The 21545-nt window shown below is 38.6% G+C and overlaps 1 protein-coding gene across 2 annotated transcripts in view; it reads right to left on the reverse strand.

Annotated features, from left to right (window-relative positions):
- Positions 1-21545, reverse strand: part of CFTR (CF transmembrane conductance regulator) — a 262694-nt gene that overhangs the window by 214578 nt on the left and 26571 nt on the right. For both annotated transcript variants that reach the window (XM_077265003.1, XM_077265004.1), the window contains exons 2-4: positions 8719-8829; positions 4898-5009; positions 1998-2213 (exon numbers count right to left, since the gene is read on the reverse strand). In XM_077265003.1, coding sequence (XP_077121118.1) covers positions 1998-2213; positions 4898-5009; positions 8719-8829 — 439 coding nt within the window. The remainder of the gene's footprint in view (positions 1-1997; positions 2214-4897; positions 5010-8718; positions 8830-21545) is intronic.

Consider the following 21545-nt stretch of genomic DNA (forward strand, 5'->3'; position numbering starts at 1 on the left):
TTTTAATGTCCTGGTGGAGGGAAGGAGGTTGTCACTCATGATTTTATGGTACATGGCTCCATCCATTCTCGCATTGATGAGGTGAAGTAGTCCTGTGCCTTTAGCAGAGAAGCACCCCCAAAACATAATGTTTCCATCTCCATGCTTGACAGTGGGGGCAGTGTTCTTTGGGTCAAAGGCAGCATTTCTCTTCCTCCAAACACGGCGAGTTGAGTTAATGCCATAGACCTCAATTGTTGTCTCACCTGACCACAGCACCATCTCCAAATCACTCACAGAATCATCCAGATGTTCATTGGCAAACTTCAGACAGGCCTGTACATGTGCCTTCTTGAGCAAAGGGGGGCCTTGCGGGCACTGCAGGATTTTAAACCTTTACGACGTAATGTGTTACCAATGGTTTTCTTGGTGACTGTGGTCCCAGCTGCCTTGAGATCATTAACAAGTTCCCTCTGTGTAGTTTAAGGCTGATCTGTCACCTTCCTCATGATCAAGGATACCCCATGAGGTGAGATTTTGCTTGGTGCCCTAGATCGATGTTGATTGACAGTCATTTTGTATTTCTTCATTTTTTTACTATTACACCAACAATTGTCTCCTTCTCACCCCGTATCTTACTTATGTTTTTGTAGCCCATTCCAGCTTTGTGCTACAGGTCTATGATCTTGTCCCTGACATCCTTATAAAGCTCATTGGCTCTTTGGTCTTGCCCATGTTGTAGAGGTAAGAGTCTGACTGATTGAGTCCTTGGACAGGAGTCTTTTATAAAGGTGACTATGTAAGACAGCTGTAATTAATGCAAGTGATAAGTTAATTAGGAGCGTCTAACTGGTCTGTAGAAGCCAGAACACTTAATGGTTGGTAAGGGATCAAATACTTATTTCTCACTGCAAAATGCAAATAAGTTTATATAATTTATACAATGTGATTTTCTGGATTTTATTTTTGATATTCTATCTCTCAATACTAAAATTAACCTACCCTTAAAATTATAGACTGTTCATGTCTTTGTCAATGGGCAAACTTACAAAATAAGCAAGAGATCAAATACTTATTTCCCCCACTGTATGTGTTAGCCACATCTACAGACTAATAAACTGACAGACAGAAGTATTCATATTTATTAAAGTCAAAATTATTTACTCCCACCACATTGTGATTGATTGCTGTGACTGGCTTGACATCACGGCAACGGCCTCGGAAATCCGATGCTTGCGCACTGGCTATTAGGTCCCTGAGCATGCGCACTGAATCCAGGTGTACGTCCCCAGCTTGTTTTCACATGTGCGTATGCTCCGAAGCTGCTGTAAGTCAGTGGCCTCATGATAGATTGTGAACGCGCATGCTATGCGTACTACTGTCTTCTCGCACCCCGCCGATGAGCATGCTCACATATGAAAACAAGCTGGGGACGTACACCCAGATTTAGTGCACATGCCTGGGGAGCCGATGCCCGGTGCACAAGCTTGGGATTTTAGAGGCCATTGCTGTATAGTTCCTGTTACCACTTTTCCCTTTGATAAATGAACAGGTTTTTTTAGGTACTTTATTATTATTTGCTATATTTAGATAAAATTTGTTATACTTTATTATCTTCTGATTGTATGCTCCTTCATGGTCGCTTTTAGGTTATATTGCTAATATTGGAAGGGATCACTTTCCCATTGTTTAAGAGGAATTTTGTTGGTTAAATGTGTCTTCTTTTGTCTGCAGGGATCTCTCTTCTTTAGAGTGTAATCTCTTTTTGTCTGCAGGGTTTTCTCTCTCTCGTCTCTAAATTCTAAGCTCTTATGGTCAGCAGGGCTGTTTCCCCTTTCACCCACATGTATTTTACAGGCACTGAAAAGCTTTCCAGCATCGAGATTTGCGTGAATTTATTCACCACAAATCAAATTTTTTAGAAAAATTATGCAAAGTTGGCATGTTTGAATTTCAAAAGATCCGCTCATCTCTGCTATATATAACAAAAATGGGAAATGAAAATAAGCGATACTTACCTTTTTATAAATTAAACTGAACATTGCTATCCTCATTTGCATCCCTATATGATGGAGGCCGAATATGGCAGGATGTAGAAGCAGCATTCTGATAGCAAAGAGAAGAGATAGGCCAATCGCCAAGTAGTAAGCAATGGATCGCTCCAGCTTGTTATTTGTGTCATAAGAAGCTATAATTCTTCCAAGAAGAAGTGGTTGGACAGCTTTGGTGACTTCCTAAGATGGAATGGAATGTATTAGAAAGGCATTATTAGTATTATCCATTTATTTTTAGATTTAAATAAAAATACATGACATTCACAAAATCATACAACATGAGGCAGTACCTTACTGTTAACTAGAAGGTATTTTTTTCCTAGCAACCTGGTAGGAAGGCTGGGCAGTTCTGAACACCACAAACAGGATGGGCAACAAGTGTCCTGACAGTTGTGTATCAGATCGAGACAATACGCTCAGTTGTCGCTAATCTTTGGCTGTCATTTTCTTCTTTCTTGTGCTACTGCCCAGTTTTACTTAATGACTTTCATTTATGGAAAGATGGGCTGGATGGTGGCCAGTACAAGACTTGCTCATCGACTCACATAATAGAGTTGCATAACTCCTTCCTGTACAATAAAGAAGGTGTAAAGTGCTACCCAAGCCAGATATGAAAGACCTTAGGTTTGCACTGTACAGTATTTAAGAAGTTAGCAGTTTGGTGTTTGAATGGGCCACCTTCCTGATCCAGCAATATCTTCAGTCTACTTGTCTGCCCCATTGCCCTCCTCTTTGCTCAGAAATCGGTGGGAGTGAGCGTGGTCAGTGTGAGACTGTGGCTAGTTGACAAAATAGCTCTAAAGGCTCACGCTTAATCTATAGAGAACTTTGCTGCACATCCATTTGAATTGCACCCTAAGTTTTCTAGTTATCACTTCATGTTTAGGATATAAAGATCAAATAATAAACTGGTTAGTGTGAAACAGAAACAGGAATTATACCCCAATAGTCGGGTAATTAGCTCACAGTCAAACTACAAATGACATTGTCATCTGGGGAACCTTTGAAGCCATTTATGATGTCAGATCCTGGGACCACTGCAGGATCTTTTAGTGCTCTAGTGCAACCCTGTGAACAGCAGAAGATATTTCAAATGAAAAAAAATATCATTATGCCACAATAATTGGTAGTACTTAGCACTATGAGAAGAACTTGGCACTCAAAATGGTGAACGGTGAAATAAAGTCTCTTTTTATTGTTGCAATCAAAAGTTGAACGTTTTCGGTCTTAAAATCAGACCTTCATCAGAATTGATTGCCAAAGGTTAGAGAGGGGCCATATATGTAGCCATGTGCGTGGCAGCGCTTGGTGTATGTGACGTCCTTCGCTGAGGAAGTACTTAGATTAACATCAGTTGTAATTGATAGTGAGTGATGTAAAGCAAATAAAGGGGGGTTTGCATCATCTTAAATGGGTAAAATTTCTAAGTGCTTGAAAAACAAGCAATGTTACAATTACTTGTTATTAAAAAAATTCTCTGTTCTCAAAAAAGGGGGGATATTACATTTTATTGCTTAATGCTCAGAGCCTAGGTTGCCGACTACTGCTGCAGTCTATCAGCTTTGGGTGGTCTCCCAGGCAAAGAGTACAGCTCTTGGCTACAGAGCTTGTAAATCCAGCTCTGAAGTACCACTGCACTCTTCCTGCAATGCAATTCTGTTTAACAACATGATCCAACTCTTAATGTACCATGGGGTCTACAGCGGTGCCTGAAAGTTTGTGAACCCTTCCAACATTTACCTAAAAAGAAAGACAAAGTCTAATATTTGTAACTCATTTATTTGCTTTGGTACTCTTTAAAACTAATTTTAGGATTTATGTGAAAATCTGATGTAGTTTTAGTTCAAATGTGCGCAAAAATGTGCAAAATTCGGAATCGTCCACTAACTTTTAACAACCACTGTACGTTACTGAGGTCAGACATCAGTTGAGTTCAGATATGGACAGACCTAACCTTAATGTTTAGAGTGACGATGTACCAGGGGTTTCCTGCTCTCACTATCTCTTTCAATGGGCATAAATGAAGGTTTAAATTCCCTAGATTTTTTGGAACATGGGCCACAACTTTATTCCTTGGCAGAAATGGTAAGAAGGTAAATATTACCATGGAATATTGGCTAAATACATTACTTCAAGGCCAATGTGCTGATGGATGAGATGACTTTTGTAAGTGGAATCAATTAGGTTGTATAATTATTACATTATGACTTCTAAGGTGTATTGGATGATCCAAAATGCAAATAGATAATCATTTTATAGTTTTAGGTAAAGTAGACTACTAAAACAAAGGGTAAATGATTTGTGATACTTGATTAATACTTTATCAAATACATCTAAAGAATGTTGTTCTTTTTTTTTCAAATAATGTAAAATGCAATATATAGCAAATGATTCAAACAATATAAAACTAATGTCACAAAGCATGAAATAAAATGTCTTTATTACAGGACTTGCCCACAGTGTTCTATTTATTTTATTAATATACAAGGCTACCTAGGAGGTTGACAGCTGAAGGATGATTTTAACTTGATATTAAGAACAATATTAACGACACTGAATTACAATACACTATAAGGGCGCGGTCAGATAGCCGCATAAATTGGACTGAGATCAGAATGCAGTGTACGGACTGGCTAGCAGCTCTCCCGACCAGAGCGTGAAAGCCATCTGACTGAGCCCTTACAGTGAATTAAAAAAAAATGTGAGATAAAATTTGCATTAAAAAAAAAATGAATAATTGAGAATTGTTAACAAATGTTGGTAAATGTAAAAATAAGTAACATGAATACTAAAGTACATAGTCAACTTGTCACGATACAAAATACTCAAAATCATTATATATTTAAATAAATTTGTCTTCTCACCCCAAGGTAGAGTAAAATACCGTAGAAAAGGAATCTCCAGAAAAAACAACGTTTCAGTGCGTTGATTAATTTGGGATTTGTCTTTGATGTTGCCAATTCCCTGTCCCATTCTCTAAAGGAAAAACACAAAACAAAATAGTTATCCATCAAATGCAGCTTTAACACTTGTAACATTCCTCCTAATTTCCAGGTATTTCCAGGGAAACTTAGCAAGGTCAAATAATGATGGCAATAAAAACAAAGCTTTAGAAAACCAAAGTGATCTATTCTTCATGATCATGAAAATGTTAGTGCAGGGACAGCTCATTCATGCCTTTGACAGATTTAGGTACCCAACTATATATCTCATGGCAGGGAGTTAATTCATGTAAAGGTCATTCTATGTCTAAAAACTGCCAGGGATCTTAAGACCAATGCAAAATAATAGGCAAATAAAGTTTTTGGATTTCATCCAGTGCTCAGCAAGACGAAAACAAAGACAGACTATTCTCACTGGTAACAATGCAGACAAAGCTGACTTGTTGATAGAATAACATCTTATCTATCAATGTAGAAATGAGGCAAATCAAAACTTTTCTTACACTCTTATTGAGACTTTGTTTCTGAGTGTGACAGATGGCACAAACGGGCATATAATCACAGATAAGACAGGTATAGACAACAGTCTTCCTATGAACTGTCACAATATGCATTAGCTAAAATGTAGAGAAAAATGTAAAGCCCAAAACGTGCATAAGCGTGAAAAGCCATCATTATACATCTTATGATAAATTTAAACTTTGGGTCGTGCTAAGATCCTTTTCTTTCAGATCATAGTGCTGAACAGGTATATAGGGACATCAAATGTGTGCCGCGATGACATCTGAGCCATATTCGGCCAGAGCCAGGGGTAAGAATATAAATATAGAGAGAGCTTCTTTGCAGAGCCAGTAGCAGTGTTCCCCAATACAGATCTAGTCAAACAATGACTATGTGGCAAAAAATTCATATGCTGCCAGTTGGGTATCGCTGTGTTTGTGAGGGATCAATCATTCTAAAATGTATTTTATTAATTTAAATCTCAGGCAGAATGAATATACTGACTGGATCCCTTTAAATCTCAGATCGTTCTTGGCTTTTCATACAGGTAAAACATACCTGTCTGTAATCTCACTGTGTGGCTCCTATTCATACTGACCATGGATCAGAAAGCATGAATCTAATGACAGGTTCCCTTTAAATGAATAAAACACAGAGTATACTGAATTCTTTTTAACAAAACCATACATCTCGTCTTCTCTCTAGCTCCGTATCATGCTCCTGCAAATTGGACTGCCTGCATTTTCAATGTGAGAGGCTCACTTTAATTTCTCCAGCATTTTGTGCCACCGTACCTCTTTATAGGATCAGACTACACCAATTAGCCTTCGCTTCCTGTGCTCATGAGCTTTTGGCATTCATTCACAGATGTTTAAAAAAATGATATGTATAGTTTCATGAAATTCTATGCTCTTTGTTTGAACCAGATAGCAAACGGATAAGGAATTCTGTTGTTTGAATATGCTCTCACACAGTGAGAGTGCATCATTGAATAACCACTGAGTACACGAACCCTGACTTGATTAGTGTAAGATATTCTTGATTCATCACCATTAAATATATCGTCTTAAATTATATTGTCCTTTCAGTAGAAATGTATTTCTATCGAACTGTTCACTTTTCAACTCATAGGCCCAACTCATCTGTGAGGCACGTACGTGTTCCATACATGTTTTACACGGACAGAACACATAACCATTACTGCCTATAGGGGTGCTCACATGTTCGAGTGGTCCGAAAAAAAATCATGTTGACAAGTCCGTTTTTGATCGAAGTCATAGATGAAAATTAGCCATACAAGTCTAGGGATCCGTGAAAGTCACGGACACCACACGGATGGCATCTGAGGGCAATTCATCTACTGGTCGGGATTATCACTGTAGCGGATAGGAGAAACATTGTAAAAACTAACTACTTTTTTTTCTGACTTGAACGCCCCGCCCTTCACCATGCTGTGATTTTAATTACATCCAGACACAGTTGGTACTGAGCTTCCTATAAATGCAGGCTTTACCATGTTATTAGCCATAGGTAAGTGTTCACACTAGGCAGTCAGGTCAGGTACCCATCCGATCTGAGATCACCTTGACGTTTGGTGGATGGGCTCACAATTTTTGGCCAAATCTTGCGCTAAGCATCTCATGTGTTTTTTCATAGATTTCACAAGCCATTATGCTATTCATATTTCATGTATCGCACATTTCCTTGCTTAAGTAAAGTTGAGTGCAGCCATTATCTATTTGCTATTGTAAAAACTAATGCACTGACTAAATACTAATGAAACTCAGATCCAAAACACTGATGAACAACAATCCATGTTTTTATGTATAAGAAAATGGCAGATTTCTGAATGAGGCTTAATACCGTACTGTAAAACAAAAACACCAAGATTGGAAATCAAATATGGTAAACAATATATATAAAATATCAAAATTAAGGCCAAGACATATAAACGTATGTAAAAGAATGCCTTTACTTATTATATGGCAAATGGCACTACATAATGTGCCTGTACTTGGAAGAATTAATCAAAAAGTGTACAACAATAAAATAATGACCGGACAGACAAAAAATGAAAAAATCATATAAGACTTGGACGGTGGTAGGCACAATACATGTATCTACATATATAAGTGTTGTGCAAAGAAGCAATGTGCAAAAAGTGCAAATAATGCAATAAATGCAGTAATATAACTAGACATGTGCAAATACTATACTGTGAGGAGTCAAATAATCAAGCTATGGGCTATTAAATAAAATACAATGATATAGGTGTATATACCTATATCCTACATATATGCCATGTGCCAGAAGTGAGATATATGGCAAAAAATGATAAAAGAACAGTGATGCGCGTCGGGGTGCGCTGTACTTGTAGGGACGGATGTTGCAGGTATATTACAAGGTTTATAGCTTCTTGTTCTTTGGTGCACTTTACATGTAGGATTCTGGCACATTTATTTTTTCACTTATCCTTCATTGGTATTTACTTTGTTCAGCATATGTTACATATCACTGTTCTTTTATCATTTTTTGTCATATATCTCGCTTCTGGCACATGGCCATGGTATATACACCTATATCATTATATTTTATTTAATAGCCCATAGCTTGATTATTTGGCTCCTCACAGTATAGTATATGCACATGTCTAGATTTAGTACTGCATTTATTGCATTGTTTGCACTTTTTATACATTGCTTCTTTGCACAACACTTATATATGTAGATACATGTATTGTGCCTACCACGGTCCAAGTCTTAAATGATTTTTTCATTTTTTTGTCCGTCCGGTCATTATTTTATTGTTATACACTTTTTGATTCATTCTTCCAAGTACAGGCACATTATGTAGTGCCATTTGCCATATAATAAATAAAGGCATTCTTTTACACACATTTATATGTCTTGGCCTTAATTTCGATATTTTATATAGTTTACCATATTTGATTTCCAATCTTGGTGTTTTTGTTTTGCTAAATATTCCGAATGGTCTGCCATTCATTTTGTTATGCAGCTGTTACTCTTCTCTCTTATTAGTTTTTTTTTACAATTAAATTCTATCAAATATATATACTATATATATATATATATACATACCCTTCTTGGTTGGAGAATAGGTTCGCTGCATACATATTTCCTTAATACCGTACAGTGACTACAACTTCCAAGTATGAAATGGGCAATACGCTGTCATGGTTTTGGCTTATAGATTAAACACCAATATATTGCACCTTTATGTACCTTTCAAGTTGTTCAGACAGATTATCTGCAGAGTCCCCGGTAGAAATTTGGTAAATATCTGACAATTCCAATCGCTGCCTGTATCCTTTCCTCAAAATTGGCTTTGTCCAACTGGAATGAAACAAAACTTTAACTGTTAATGACAGGGTAACATTAAGAAATAAGTCGTTCTTCCAGTGACAATGATACTCATGGGTATTTTTGGGAAGAAGTACAATACTTCAGTCAGGAATTCATTTTAACAGTATATATTTTATTATATGTAAATTAATATTGGTAGAAATATTTCCAGAAATGCACAGGTCAATACAGGTAGATGTGTACTCAGGAACCTTTCTGTGCATGTGATTTGTGGCATACAATTTCCTAGTTGTTCCCTTTTTTCCTATGTGCTTAAGATAGGTTGTTATATATAATGGATAATGATGATAAGAATATTAGAAGTCAACAAAAGTCCCATAACCCTTAAAGTAGAAAAAAGCTGCAAGCTGGGTGCTTGGGTGCAGCAACATATGACATATATCTCGGCAACTTCTACCATATGAATTACTCAGAGTAAGTGCACAATATGCCTTGAGGAACCGGGATGGAGGTGTCACTCATGCGCTGCTGATGACGAATCCATGGTGAATTATAGTAAACACATTTATTGTGCAGGTTTTAAAAGTCAACGCGTTTCAAGGTCACACAGGACCTCTTCATCAAGACAAAAACCTAGGACCAGGTTATGCTATGACACTCAGCTCAAACTCTGCCAGAGTGTGATGCGATTCTCTTGCAAGGTGTGGAGAAGACCGGTAACTTAATTTCTCTATCTTCTCCATTGTCTGTGTCTGCTTAAATAGTGAGAGAATTGGCCGTGTTATAAGCCAGTGTGAGTGAGACTTTTTTTAAAGATGTGCTTAGATGTCCAACCCTATTATGGGCTGTTAGGCAGGGTATTTAACAAGTAATATACAAATGCTGGAAGGTTATAAGCTATAATGGTAGGATGAGACAAGCTCTCTTGGTCCTCATAAGCACTCTCTAGTGTGCCCTGCTACCCAGGAAATCTTAATAGCCATTGGAAGAACAATCATTAATTTAATTGCCCCCGTGAAATCCCTATTTTCCCACGCAGTCCCTGACATTTCCTTTGGTCACCATCTCCTGTGAATACACTTGAATTTTTTCAAATGCTAAATTTTGTCACATAGTGACCTAGACTGTGAAGAACTGTACATACAATCCTTGTTCTTGTTTTCATCTTCTCTATCTCCGAAGCATTCGTGAGCTTTATACTGAATGCCAATGTGTTACAGGTAAAATTATGGCCCCGAGTTGTCAAAGTGTTTTGGCCAGAAATCTGTCATAAAACGCTTTGACAAGTCTCTACATTTTTGCGTAACTTGAGTCTGCGCAAACATTTTGCAATGTTTGTAGCTTTTATACCAGTTCCGCCAAAGTGGGTGGAGCTGGGGTGGGATGGGGTTGGGATGCCACAGTTCGTCTAATTCACGACCAGCTGTAGTATGCCTTAAGCTCGAAATCTTACTCCAGTCCCTGACTGGAGTAATATTTGTGGCAAGGCTTATGGAGGCGTACTGCACTTTTTCAGATGAAACAGATTCATTAAGAGGTGTACGTCTCATAATGAATCAAGAGCTCCTTACTCCAGCACACTCCCTTGTCAAGTCTTAATGGCCAAAAACTTAGGGGCATTTGATCCACACTGTTTAACACATCTTTGCTTAAAATAAACATGTTTAGAGACGTTTCCCCAATTTTTACTCTACTCCCTACTGCAGTGAGGACTGCAACATTTTTGTGACTTTTTAAAATGTTGCAATTTGTTGATCCTGTTTACACCAACGTGTCTGGCTAACCATGACATTGCCCCCTCCCCCCCCCCCCTCATACTTTTCAAAAGTGGTGAGAGGGGGGTAAAATTGCTAAAAGTTGAATTTTGTATACCGCAAGAACTACAACTGAGCTGAACTGTTAAATAAAAGTATTAAAGTGTGATAAATACCCAACTGTTTTGTAATTACAATGTTACGTTTATATATATATAAAATATATCATCACACCTGGCAGAGTTTGTTATTGTTTTCTGTAGACATTAATCTGGCGATTAAAATGTTCAAATGTTGAAAGCAACAACAATTTGCAACAACAACCTGCTTTTATGCAGGTGGAGAGCTATATAGGAACACTAAAGTCTACTACTGTAGAACAATAGGAAGTAGTACATAGATCATCACACTCTTGTGTTCAGCACATTGATTGTTTCATCATTTTAATTTAAGTATCAAGTTACTTAAATGCAACGTCAACGACATTCACTAAATCACCTTTAATCAATGCATACCATTCCCTATGCGCTATATCAGGAGCGGAAGCAAATATCTTTCCCTAGCGGGAGCGGATTTCAGCAGTACGGTTCTGCTTAACAGTGAGTGTCAGACAATAACATCTGAAAGCCAATAAAGACTATTGTAAGACAGGTTTATGAGTGACGACATAATGAGTGAGATGTGCGTACGGAAGTATAGAAAGTGATAAGAAAGACTTATGACATTTATTAAGCTAAGAGGAAGTGATTGAGAAATTTTGGAAAACACTCTTCCCCATGAACAGACATCAAATGAGGAATGTCACACTAAAGACACCGGATATGGGGAGGAAGGTACAAAAGAGTCAATATAACCTCCTATTGTAAAAGTATATAATAAAGTAACAGTGCATTAAACAATATAAAGGAGGATACAGTTCCCTACTACCACATAGATATCCAATAGTAAATATTCCACATTTCAAATCGGTCAATGACCAAAAAGTAAAACCCATGTAGTAGAAGAGCCAGTATTCCCATTATTTGTCACTGTTTAAATTGTCTTAACTCGTACCGAATTTATTGTTTGTACATGTCCCCGCTTAATTGTAAAGTGCTGCGGAATATATTGGCGCTATATAAATAAAAATTAATATTATAATTATTATTATTATTATTTGCACCTACCCATATCAGTGTCCATTGATGCAGACACGTGCCCCTACGCGCGTTTTGCTTGCAGCTTCCTCAGGGGGGCCAATATGCCAGCAGTTTTGTGGCAAAACTTTTTGATGAATCACAGGCTATATCTCCTGTGCAGGAGCAGCAGGAACAACTGCCACATCTATGATTGCCAATGGAAAGTGTCATTCGACAACTATTTTCTAAGCAGCCCCTTAACAAATGATCCCTTCTTCTAAAGGACAATATGGGTCTGCGAGTTGCTGTTTCAAATGTCATATTGGACTCAATCATAGTCCAATTTTTATAAATTATAGTTCTAATTTTTCCAGCTATCGAACTGTAATCTATTGAAAACACAAATCCCTAATCTTTTGCATTCAATCACATTTTGTGGGTAACTCCTACTTTGTAATCTTTCCTGTAATTCACTGGCTTGTTTTTCCTGTAACTCTTCCTTCACCACAAGTTATCATCCTTAAGACATTACGAGATCACTTCCATATAGAAAGTTTGTCAAATTACACAGGATTGATAATTCAGACGAAAATTTTGTATAAAAGGCCAGTGAATTAAAGAAAGATTACAAAGCAGGGATTACCCAAAAATGTGATTAAAAAAGAAATATAGGAAGAACGAAAACAAAAGATAGGAGATTTGTACTTTCATTTGAATACAGCCTAATGGCTGGAAAAATTAGGTCTATAATCAATAAAAACTGGACTATGATTGAGTCCAATATGACGTTATTTTAAGTAGCAAAACGCAGACCCATATTGTCATTAGAATAACTAAAAAAATAAGGGCTCATTAGGTAAAGGCATTTAGAACAGAAAAAAAACAACTTGGATGAGTGACACGCTTCCCTTTTTCAATCACAGGCGCAGCAATTGTTTAAAAATTCGCTCTGATGTTGATACAGAAAAGTAGGACGAGTGCAAGTACAATGCGATTTTTAGCAAAAATGCAACTTCATTGCAGATCTCTGAAGTTAATAATGTGACTTGAGTTTGTAGCCGATGAACTCCGGGCACCTCACTGACATCACTTCTCGCTGCGTGATAAATTTCTCACCTTACTGACGCCATCACTTGGCACTGAAGCTGCTTTCTTCACATTCAGCTTAGTGTGTCCATGATACCGGGCTGAGTGGTCGCATTGTATATGACCGCTCAGCAAAGCATCCAAATGTAGCTGAGCTGGGCTCGTCGCAGGGCAAATGGATTATCAGCGAACAGGTGAGGATGTCTTGGTTTTTTTTATTTTTCTTTGGATATTAATAAATGGGTAAAAGAGGGTTGGGGAGTTCTTATTTCAAATAAAGTACTTTACTCTGTGTTTGTCTTTATTAAATTTGTCTAAGGGGATAGTAATGCAGGTATCTTATAGACGCATCTCCATTACTAGCCGCTGGGCTTTTTGTCAGCTGACATTACAACGCTGACATCAACCCAAATACTATTACCCTACTTACCACCGCACCAGGGAAAGTGGCTAAGCGCCAGAATTGATGCATCAATTGGATGCACCATTTCTGGGGTAGCTAGGGGCTGATTTTTTTAGTCTGGGAGGGGGCCAATATCCATAGCTCCTTTCTAGGCTATTAATGTCAGCCCACAGCTGTCTGCCTAGCCTTTGCTGGTTATTAATAATAGGGGGATCCCACGCCATTTTCTTGGGGTCACTCCTTGTTAATAACAAGTAAAACCTAAGTAGACAGCTGTGAGTTGATATTAATAGCCTGGGAAGCTTCATGTGTATTACCCCCTTCCCAGACTATAAACATCAACCCCAGATGTCAGCCTTCCCTCAGCTGGTTAAGAAAAATCTGAATATGGGGGTCCATTCTTTTCCTTTATTCTATCTACGGTATATATCTATTTTATTCTGACAGCTAATGTGAATTTACTGTACTTGACTGATGAAATGTTGTGCTTCCTATGAGATGGGTGCATAAAAATCATATAATACATGCATGGCCTGTGTGCTAATGCAATTTTTTTTCTCACACTTATTGACTTGCATTGGAGATTGTGATCTGAAATTCGCTTCCACTCACAGCGTGCTGTGGTTTTTTTTTATCAGTCCGATTGTAATACGATCCGAGCTGATAAAAAAAATTGCAGATGAGCACTGAATTATTGAATAACATTGGTCCAAATGTAATCAGATTTTTTTATCGGATTGCACTGGTCCGATTTATTCGCTCATGTAAGTGAAGCCTTTACAGGAATTGTTCACATAATGAAGGGAAAGCCAGGAAATAGAGAGACATACTCTCAAGTTAAAAAAGAGAGGCACATTGGATCACTCATGACGATGCGCTGGGGACACTGGGAATGAATGAACCCAATGACTTTAGTGCATTTTTTTAATATTATTTCCAAAGTAATATCATGTATTACATGCACCTTAATATATGCTGCTTTACATGCAATATGAATAATATTATTTTGCTGCCATTTTCTTCTATGTACTGTCCATGTGTTTTTACTGGTCGAGGCGTGTTTCAACTTTTATACTGATAAATCAGATGGGACAATATTTAACACCATGAAGAAGTGTGTATGAGACACAAAACATCTGATGAACAATGATCGCCCTGCATAATTCACCAGGAGAACATCTGACAATTATATTTTCAGATGACCCTATAAATTACTACTTTTTTAACGCTTTTTATTTCTGTCATTTTGTCAAAATACACTTGCTGTACAATCTGCGTCTTCACGCCCATTGTTACTCTCCATTACAGGAGCAGAAAAAATGGAAATGACAGTCTCTTGATGGACACCAATCTCCCCATGTACAATAGTGGGGTCCATCAGATTTCTTTATATGTTGTTTGTCATTTTACCAGACAAATAGTCGAGTACACTGCACTATTTCATTAGGTATATTTGCAGATTTCATCAATAGAGACTCCAATACAGTTGTGACAGCGCCTTAACAGCGATCAGAATTGTTAGGCTGTGGTCAGACCGCCGTATGTTCTGTCATGAGAGAGAATCGGGCCGATTATGATAATGACACTCGACTCAAACTCTGACAGAGATTGATCTGAGTGTCACCTTAGTGTGATCTGATTCTCTCGTATAAGAGAATTACAGGACAGGTGCGGAGAAGATGGAGAACTTAATTTCTCCATCTTCTCCGTTGTCTGTGTCTGAGTAAATTGGACAGCTCTTGGATAACATCTGATGTTTTACATGTACCTATAGAATTGTATGTGTGCGCAGCGTCCGATTATCGGATGCACTCGAAGCATGCTGTGATTTTTTCTGATGCTGAAGCAGAATGAGAAAAAAGCGTTAGTCGGTACTGCCCCATAGATTATAGTGGGCACAAGTTGTATCTGTGAAAAACAGAGACGCAACACATATGTGCAAAAGGGATGTCTGAATGAGCCCTTAGATTGACTTTAGATGGCTGAAAGGATCTGTATGAGGTAAGAAAAACGAGACTTAATTTCTCCAGGAGCAGCGCCACTTCTGCTCATAGGATGTGTCTGGTTTTACAGCTGTCTAATTCAATAGAAATGAGTTGCAAAAACAAATTCAGCCTGTGGATAAGAGTAGAGCGGGAAAGAAACCATGTTTTCTTAATGTCGTATCCCCTGCTTTATACAGAATCTGAATATTTTGTTGGATGCATAGATTTGACTTAAATCTAGAAAAATATATGCAAACTTTTCCTAAGGCTGCTGTCACACTAGCAGTATTTGGTCAGGATTTTTCATCAGTATTTGTAAGTCAAAACCAGGAGTGGAACAATTAGAGGAAAAGTATAACAGAAACATATGCACCACTTCTGCATTTATCACCCACTCCTGACTCCTGGTTTTGGCTTACAGATACTGGTGTAAAATACTGACCAAACACTGCTAGTGTGACCGCAGCCTTACTGTTTTTCCTAAAAAGGATTTCCCAGCTTGGTCCTGATGAGACCCAGTCCTGGTCTTGGCGTTATATACAGCTCTCTACAGAGTCAGATAACAGACTACTCAGGCTACGTTCCCACAAGTTTGAGTTTTGATGTTGCAGATTTTCTGCACCCATTAACTAAAATATGTTATACTTGCATTTTTTGTAAAAAAAAAAAAACTCGTCAAAAATTTATCGGGGTAACATAGCCTAATAATGATCAACCACAAATTAAAATTATAATCTCTAAAAATCCTGTTCACACAATGTGAGGTCTGCGAACGGATATACCGTATATTACATATACACTTAGGTCCATATATATTTGGACAGAGACATCATTTTTCTAATTTTGGTCATAGACATTACCACAATGAATTTTAAACAAAACAATTCAGATGCAGGTGAAGTTCAGACTTTCAGCTTTCATTTGAGGGTATCCACATTAAAATTGGATGAAGGGTTTAGGAGTTTCAGCTCCTTAACATGTGCCACCCTGTTTTTAAAGGGACCAGAAGTAATTGGACAGATTCAATAATTTTAAATAAAATGTTCATTTTTAGTACTTGGTTGAAAACCCTTTGTTGGCAATGACTGCCTGATGTCTAGAACTCATGGACATCACCAGACGCTGTGTTTCCTCCTTTTTGATGCTCTGCCAGGCCTTCACTGCGGTGGTTTTCAGTTGCTGTTTGTTTGTGGGCCTTTCTGTCTGAAGTTTAGTCTTTAACAAGTGAAACGCATGCTCAATTGGGTTGAGATCAGGTGACTGACTTGGCCTTTCAAGAATATTCCACTTCTTTGCTTTAATAAACTCCTGGGTTGCTTTGGCTTTATGTTTTGGGTCATTGTCCATCCTTAGTATGAAACAACGACCAATCAGTTTTGCTGCATTTGGCTGGATCTGAGCACACAATATGTCTCTGAATACCTCAGAATTCATTCGGCTGCTTCTGTCCTGTGTCACATCATCAATAAACACTAGTGACCCAGTGCCACTGGCAGCCATGCATGCCCAAGCCATCACACTGCCTCCGCCGTGTTTTACAGATGATGTGGTATGCTTTGGATCATGAGCTGTACCACACCTTTGCCATACTTTTCTCTTTCCATCATTCTGGTAGAGGTTGATCTTGGTTTCATCTGTCCAAAGAATGTTCTTCCAGAACTGTTCTGGCTTTTTTAGATGTTTTTTAGCAAAGTCCAGTCTAGCCATTTTATTCTTGATGCTTATGAGTGACTTTCACCGTGCAGTGAACCCTCTGTATTTACTTTCATGCAGTCTTCTCTTTATGGTAGATTTGGATATTGATACGCCGACCTCCTGGAGAGTGTCGGTCACTTGGTTGGCTGTTGTGAAGGGGTTCACCATCTCTTCACCATGGAGATTATTCTGCGATCATCCACCACTGTTGTCTTCCGTGGGCGCCCAGGTCTTTTTGCATTGATGAGTTCACCAGTGCTTTCTTTCTTTCTCAGGATGTACCAAACTGTAGATTTTGCCACTCCTAATATTGTAGCAATTTCTCGGATGGTTTTTTTCTGTTTTCGCAGCTTAAGGATGGCTTGTTTCACCTGCATGGAGAGCTCCTTTGACCGCATGTTTACTTCACAGCAAAACCTTCCAAATGCAAGCACCACACCTCAAATCATCTCCAGGCCTTTTATCTGCTTAATTGAGAATGACATAACGAAGGGATTGCCCACACCTGCCCATGAAATAGCCTTGGAGTCAATTGTCCAATTACTTTTGGTCCCTTTAAAAACAGGGTGGCATATGTTAAGGAGCTGAAACTCCTAAACCTTTCATCCAATTTTAATGTGGATACCCTCAAATGAAAGCTGAAAGTCTGAACTTCAACTGCATCTGAATGGTTTTGTATAAAATTCATTGTGGTAATGTCTATAACCAAAATTAGAAAAATGTTGTGTCTGTCCAAATATATATGGACCTAACTGTATAAAATGCTTTTGGCAATTCACAGCTCCCGTCACTGATTTGGTTGAGAATTCTGATACATATCTCAAGTTCCATAAATGACGTTTTAAATAGACTTGAAATATGTTTCCAGTATTCACAAGAGCACGTCTGTCCGATTGTCTTCAATGTTTACACAAAAGCTTCGGAGAGAGAAGATTTGATAGTTACGTAAATAGCGCAATGGTTTTCTTTTCTTCACTACCCATTGATTTGATGTTTATTTGCTATTATCTGTAGATCTGTGATTGTTGATATTACCCTAATAAACTTTATAAGGCGCGCTTAAACCTTGTTGACAGCTGAAAACATGAAGGATCTGAAGTATGGCTCCCTGACCTTGTCTTGCGGAGCTCAGCTAGGAGCCCAGTGTGTGTTAACAACACATATGTTTCATTTGTTGTAGAAAAATACTGCATTATAATACATACAATGTTCACTCAGCATGGGCACGGGGACACATACCTAACTCATTAAGAGTGACGTAATGGCATTATTTTGACAATTCTGTCATTGCAGAAAAGAATGCACATAGCATTAGTGCTACTAATCCTGCACTTGGACTGTTCCATTCAAACCCAAAATGATATAGTGGAATCATGTTTTTAGCAAATAATGGTTTCAATATTGTATCAGCAAAAAAGAAGCATTAACTAAAACATCAGTTTTAACAAATACTAATTAAAATTAGTCACAGCCGTAATTGATCACACTTAATAAAATACCTATTCAATGACGGGCCATAAACACTTACCACAAAAAACACACACCGAATAAATGCCAAATCCACAGTGATGGATGCCAACATAAACAGAGTCACCCACAATGATGGAAGCATTACAGAAATCTGAAAATGGCCAATTCACAACAGATGGTCCATATATGTATATTATTTGCCAACTTCTTTATCAATGAACCACAAGCTATCCAGTTTTTCATAGCGCAGTGCAAAACAGAAAGGGGAAACTTACAAATTAGAATTATCTCACCCATCTGTCTGAATCCAGGAAGATGGGAGTCTTGAGGCAAAGAATGCCTTATAGACCTAATAGGGCCTAAAGAGGGTGAGTCTCCAAGATTCTTTCCTTGACTCGGATGGTTTTATGTGGCACGGAATATGCACAAGGACCTCTTGGTGTCACAACTTATTTTTGGAGTCGTGACAGCTATGGTTCTGATTTAATTTAAACATGATTTTTACTTTTGGGCCAGCAACGGTTAGTGTCAGTTTTGTTGCTGGCAGCTGCTGTGTTGCTGGTCAGCTGAAATGGGTGGTAACCACTCCCACCATAATTTAAATAGTCACATGAAGCATCAGCTGACTGTTGGTAATAGAGTTTGTCTCTGAAGACCAAAATAGGAGTTTGGAGCTCTCTGATACCAGCAGTGCATCAGTTGCTTTAGGTGCAGGTTTCATATCCTCTGCTGTTTGGAGCTTTGCAGCTGAAGCTTGAGCTATGTTTTCATTGTTCCTTTCCTTGTCTGGCTCATGCAGGTCACTACCCCCTGTGTTGATACCATCTGCAGTGGTGAGGCTAGCGTCCTTTCTGGCTAGAGCACTAGCCAGGGTATAGTGAGGTGACAGCTAGGGACTAGGCACATGACGGCGGCGGGGGGAAGGACCCGACAAGGGAGTTAGGGGAGCTTAGGGATAGACTCAGATTGTTGTTAGGAGCTGCCCCATCCCTCGTTCCCAACTGTTAGGGCCTTCATCTCCCTTTTACCATCCCGTTGTGTGTGTCTGCCAGACTTTCCCACCCCAAGCGTGACACTTGGATTCAAACAGATGGGTGTGATAATTCTAATTTATACGTTTCCCCTTTCTGTTTTTCATGAAGAAGACACTTCAGTAAAATGCTGGCAGTGTTTTTTCTGAAGCTTTTTTTTTTAGTGTATTTTATGGGGGGTTTTAAGGCAACTTTGCTGCTGGTGTTTTGTTTTTGTTTTTTTACATTATGTTTACAACAGTGAACGGCTTCCAAAAGGAAGCTGCCTGAAGAATGATCAAGGATATCTTTAAGTAAGCCTTTAAAAGCCTGAGGCAGTTAAAAAAAAAATTAAAATGATGGAACGTATGCTCCGCAAGTCATTTTGACAGTGCGTATGTTCATTCTTTGTAGCATTTTAAAGTGCTTTTTCAGGAAACTTTCTAAGAGGATCTGATGCAAAAGGACATTGGGGGTGATTCATCATGACAGGCCCATCTTGATGAGAAGGCGTTTGACGCTCATAATGCATTAAGTCTAATGTAACTCAATGAATCAGGTGAGGCATGTTGTGGCGTTTGTCATTGTGTGCACCCCGCCACAAATCTTACTCCAGCCCAGTGTTGCTTATTTTCAATACTGAACAAATTGAGATGTTTGGAAAATTTTACTTGCAATTTTTCATGATTTGCATATCAGTAACATGTCTATTGATCCTGGGATTTTCATATTTCCACTTTTCCTTCTTGGTGTTGCAATTTCAATGTTGAGGAATGTGACATTAAGTGAATTATGCAATTGGATGACAGAGAGAGCCCTTCCCTATGTCTAATTATTTAGATGTCGAGGTCACAATTGACTGTAGTATCTTAAGGTCCGTTTACAATGCACAATTATCATGAATGGCGTTCCTAGGAATGCTTGTTTCTCAATAATAGTACAGTCTAAGAAGGCACCAAAGATCATCTTTCTCGGCAACGTATCACACTGTGTACACAGGGCTCGTGCAGCTGAAAAGAATGGCAGCCTATGCACATTAAACGATCTATCACAGATTGTTAAGTGCACATATTGAGCTGGGTTGGCCTGTGTAAGTAGACTATCAAATTGGCTATTAAATACTGCGCGTTGCACAGTGTAAACGGACCTGTAGAGGTTAAACTGCCGTGAGGCAAAGCTAATTTTCCCCATCTTAAGTAAACAATTCTTTCATATATTTTCCTGGATCAATAGCGGAAATAAAGTAACTATAACATGGAATATTAGTACACTATAGAAAGGAGTACAGGCTTATTTTGAACTTCTTTAGTTTATTAAATATGACAATCCCTTTGACAAAAAGTCTCATTGTCTTGCTACTCTTACAGTAGAGCACCTATGTATGTCAATGTAGAAACCTTTTTATAGTTACAGCCCTCGGTGGATACAGACAGGGTCAGACTGGGGTGCCTAGGGCCCACTAGTGGAATAGACTCTAGGGGCCCACCGTATGGCTATCATAAATGGTTTTATTATTTGTGCATTTTTTGGCCTCTCGCACTAAAACGTGTGCCTTTTAGGAAACTATACAGTGTGCAAAACAGAACTGTATTGTGCACTGCACTATATCAAAGTGTTTCTTGTTTAGCAACTTATTTATTGGAGTTGATAAAGGAATCTGTTATTTACAATCCATAGTTTTTGCACACATGGACATTCCTTGTCCTAGGTAGACCACCTACCCCCTCAGCCAATTTCGGCTACTTTCACATTTTCATCTTTTGCAGACCGTCACAATGCGTCATTCTGTGGAAAAAACGCATCCTGCAAAGTTGCCCGCAGGATGAGTTTTTTTCACATACTGTAGACTTGTATTACCGACGCATCGCGACGTATGGACACACGTTCCATATGTCGTGCACTGGATGCGTCGGTATTTGGCGGGCTGTCGTATCGAAAAAAACGTTCAAGGGAACATTTTTTCATACGTTGTGTCCTGCATTTTTTACTGCGCATGCCCGGCCGGAACTCCACACCCTCCTCCCTGGGACTTTACAATGGGCAGCGGACACGTTGAAACACTGCGTCCGCTGCTCAAGTCACTCACAAATTCACAAACGTCCGTCGGTATGTCGTGCCGACGCTTGGCGACGGCCGAGTACCGACGGAAATGTGAAAGTAGCCTTACAGGGAACCTGCCATGTTCCCTGCGCCCTCAGAATCACCACAGTTGTGTCTGCATATCT

Source organism: Ranitomeya variabilis, chromosome 5, assembly GCF_051348905.1.
Source record: "Ranitomeya variabilis isolate aRanVar5 chromosome 5, aRanVar5.hap1, whole genome shotgun sequence".
Lineage (NCBI taxonomy): Eukaryota > Metazoa > Chordata > Amphibia > Anura > Dendrobatidae > Ranitomeya > Ranitomeya variabilis.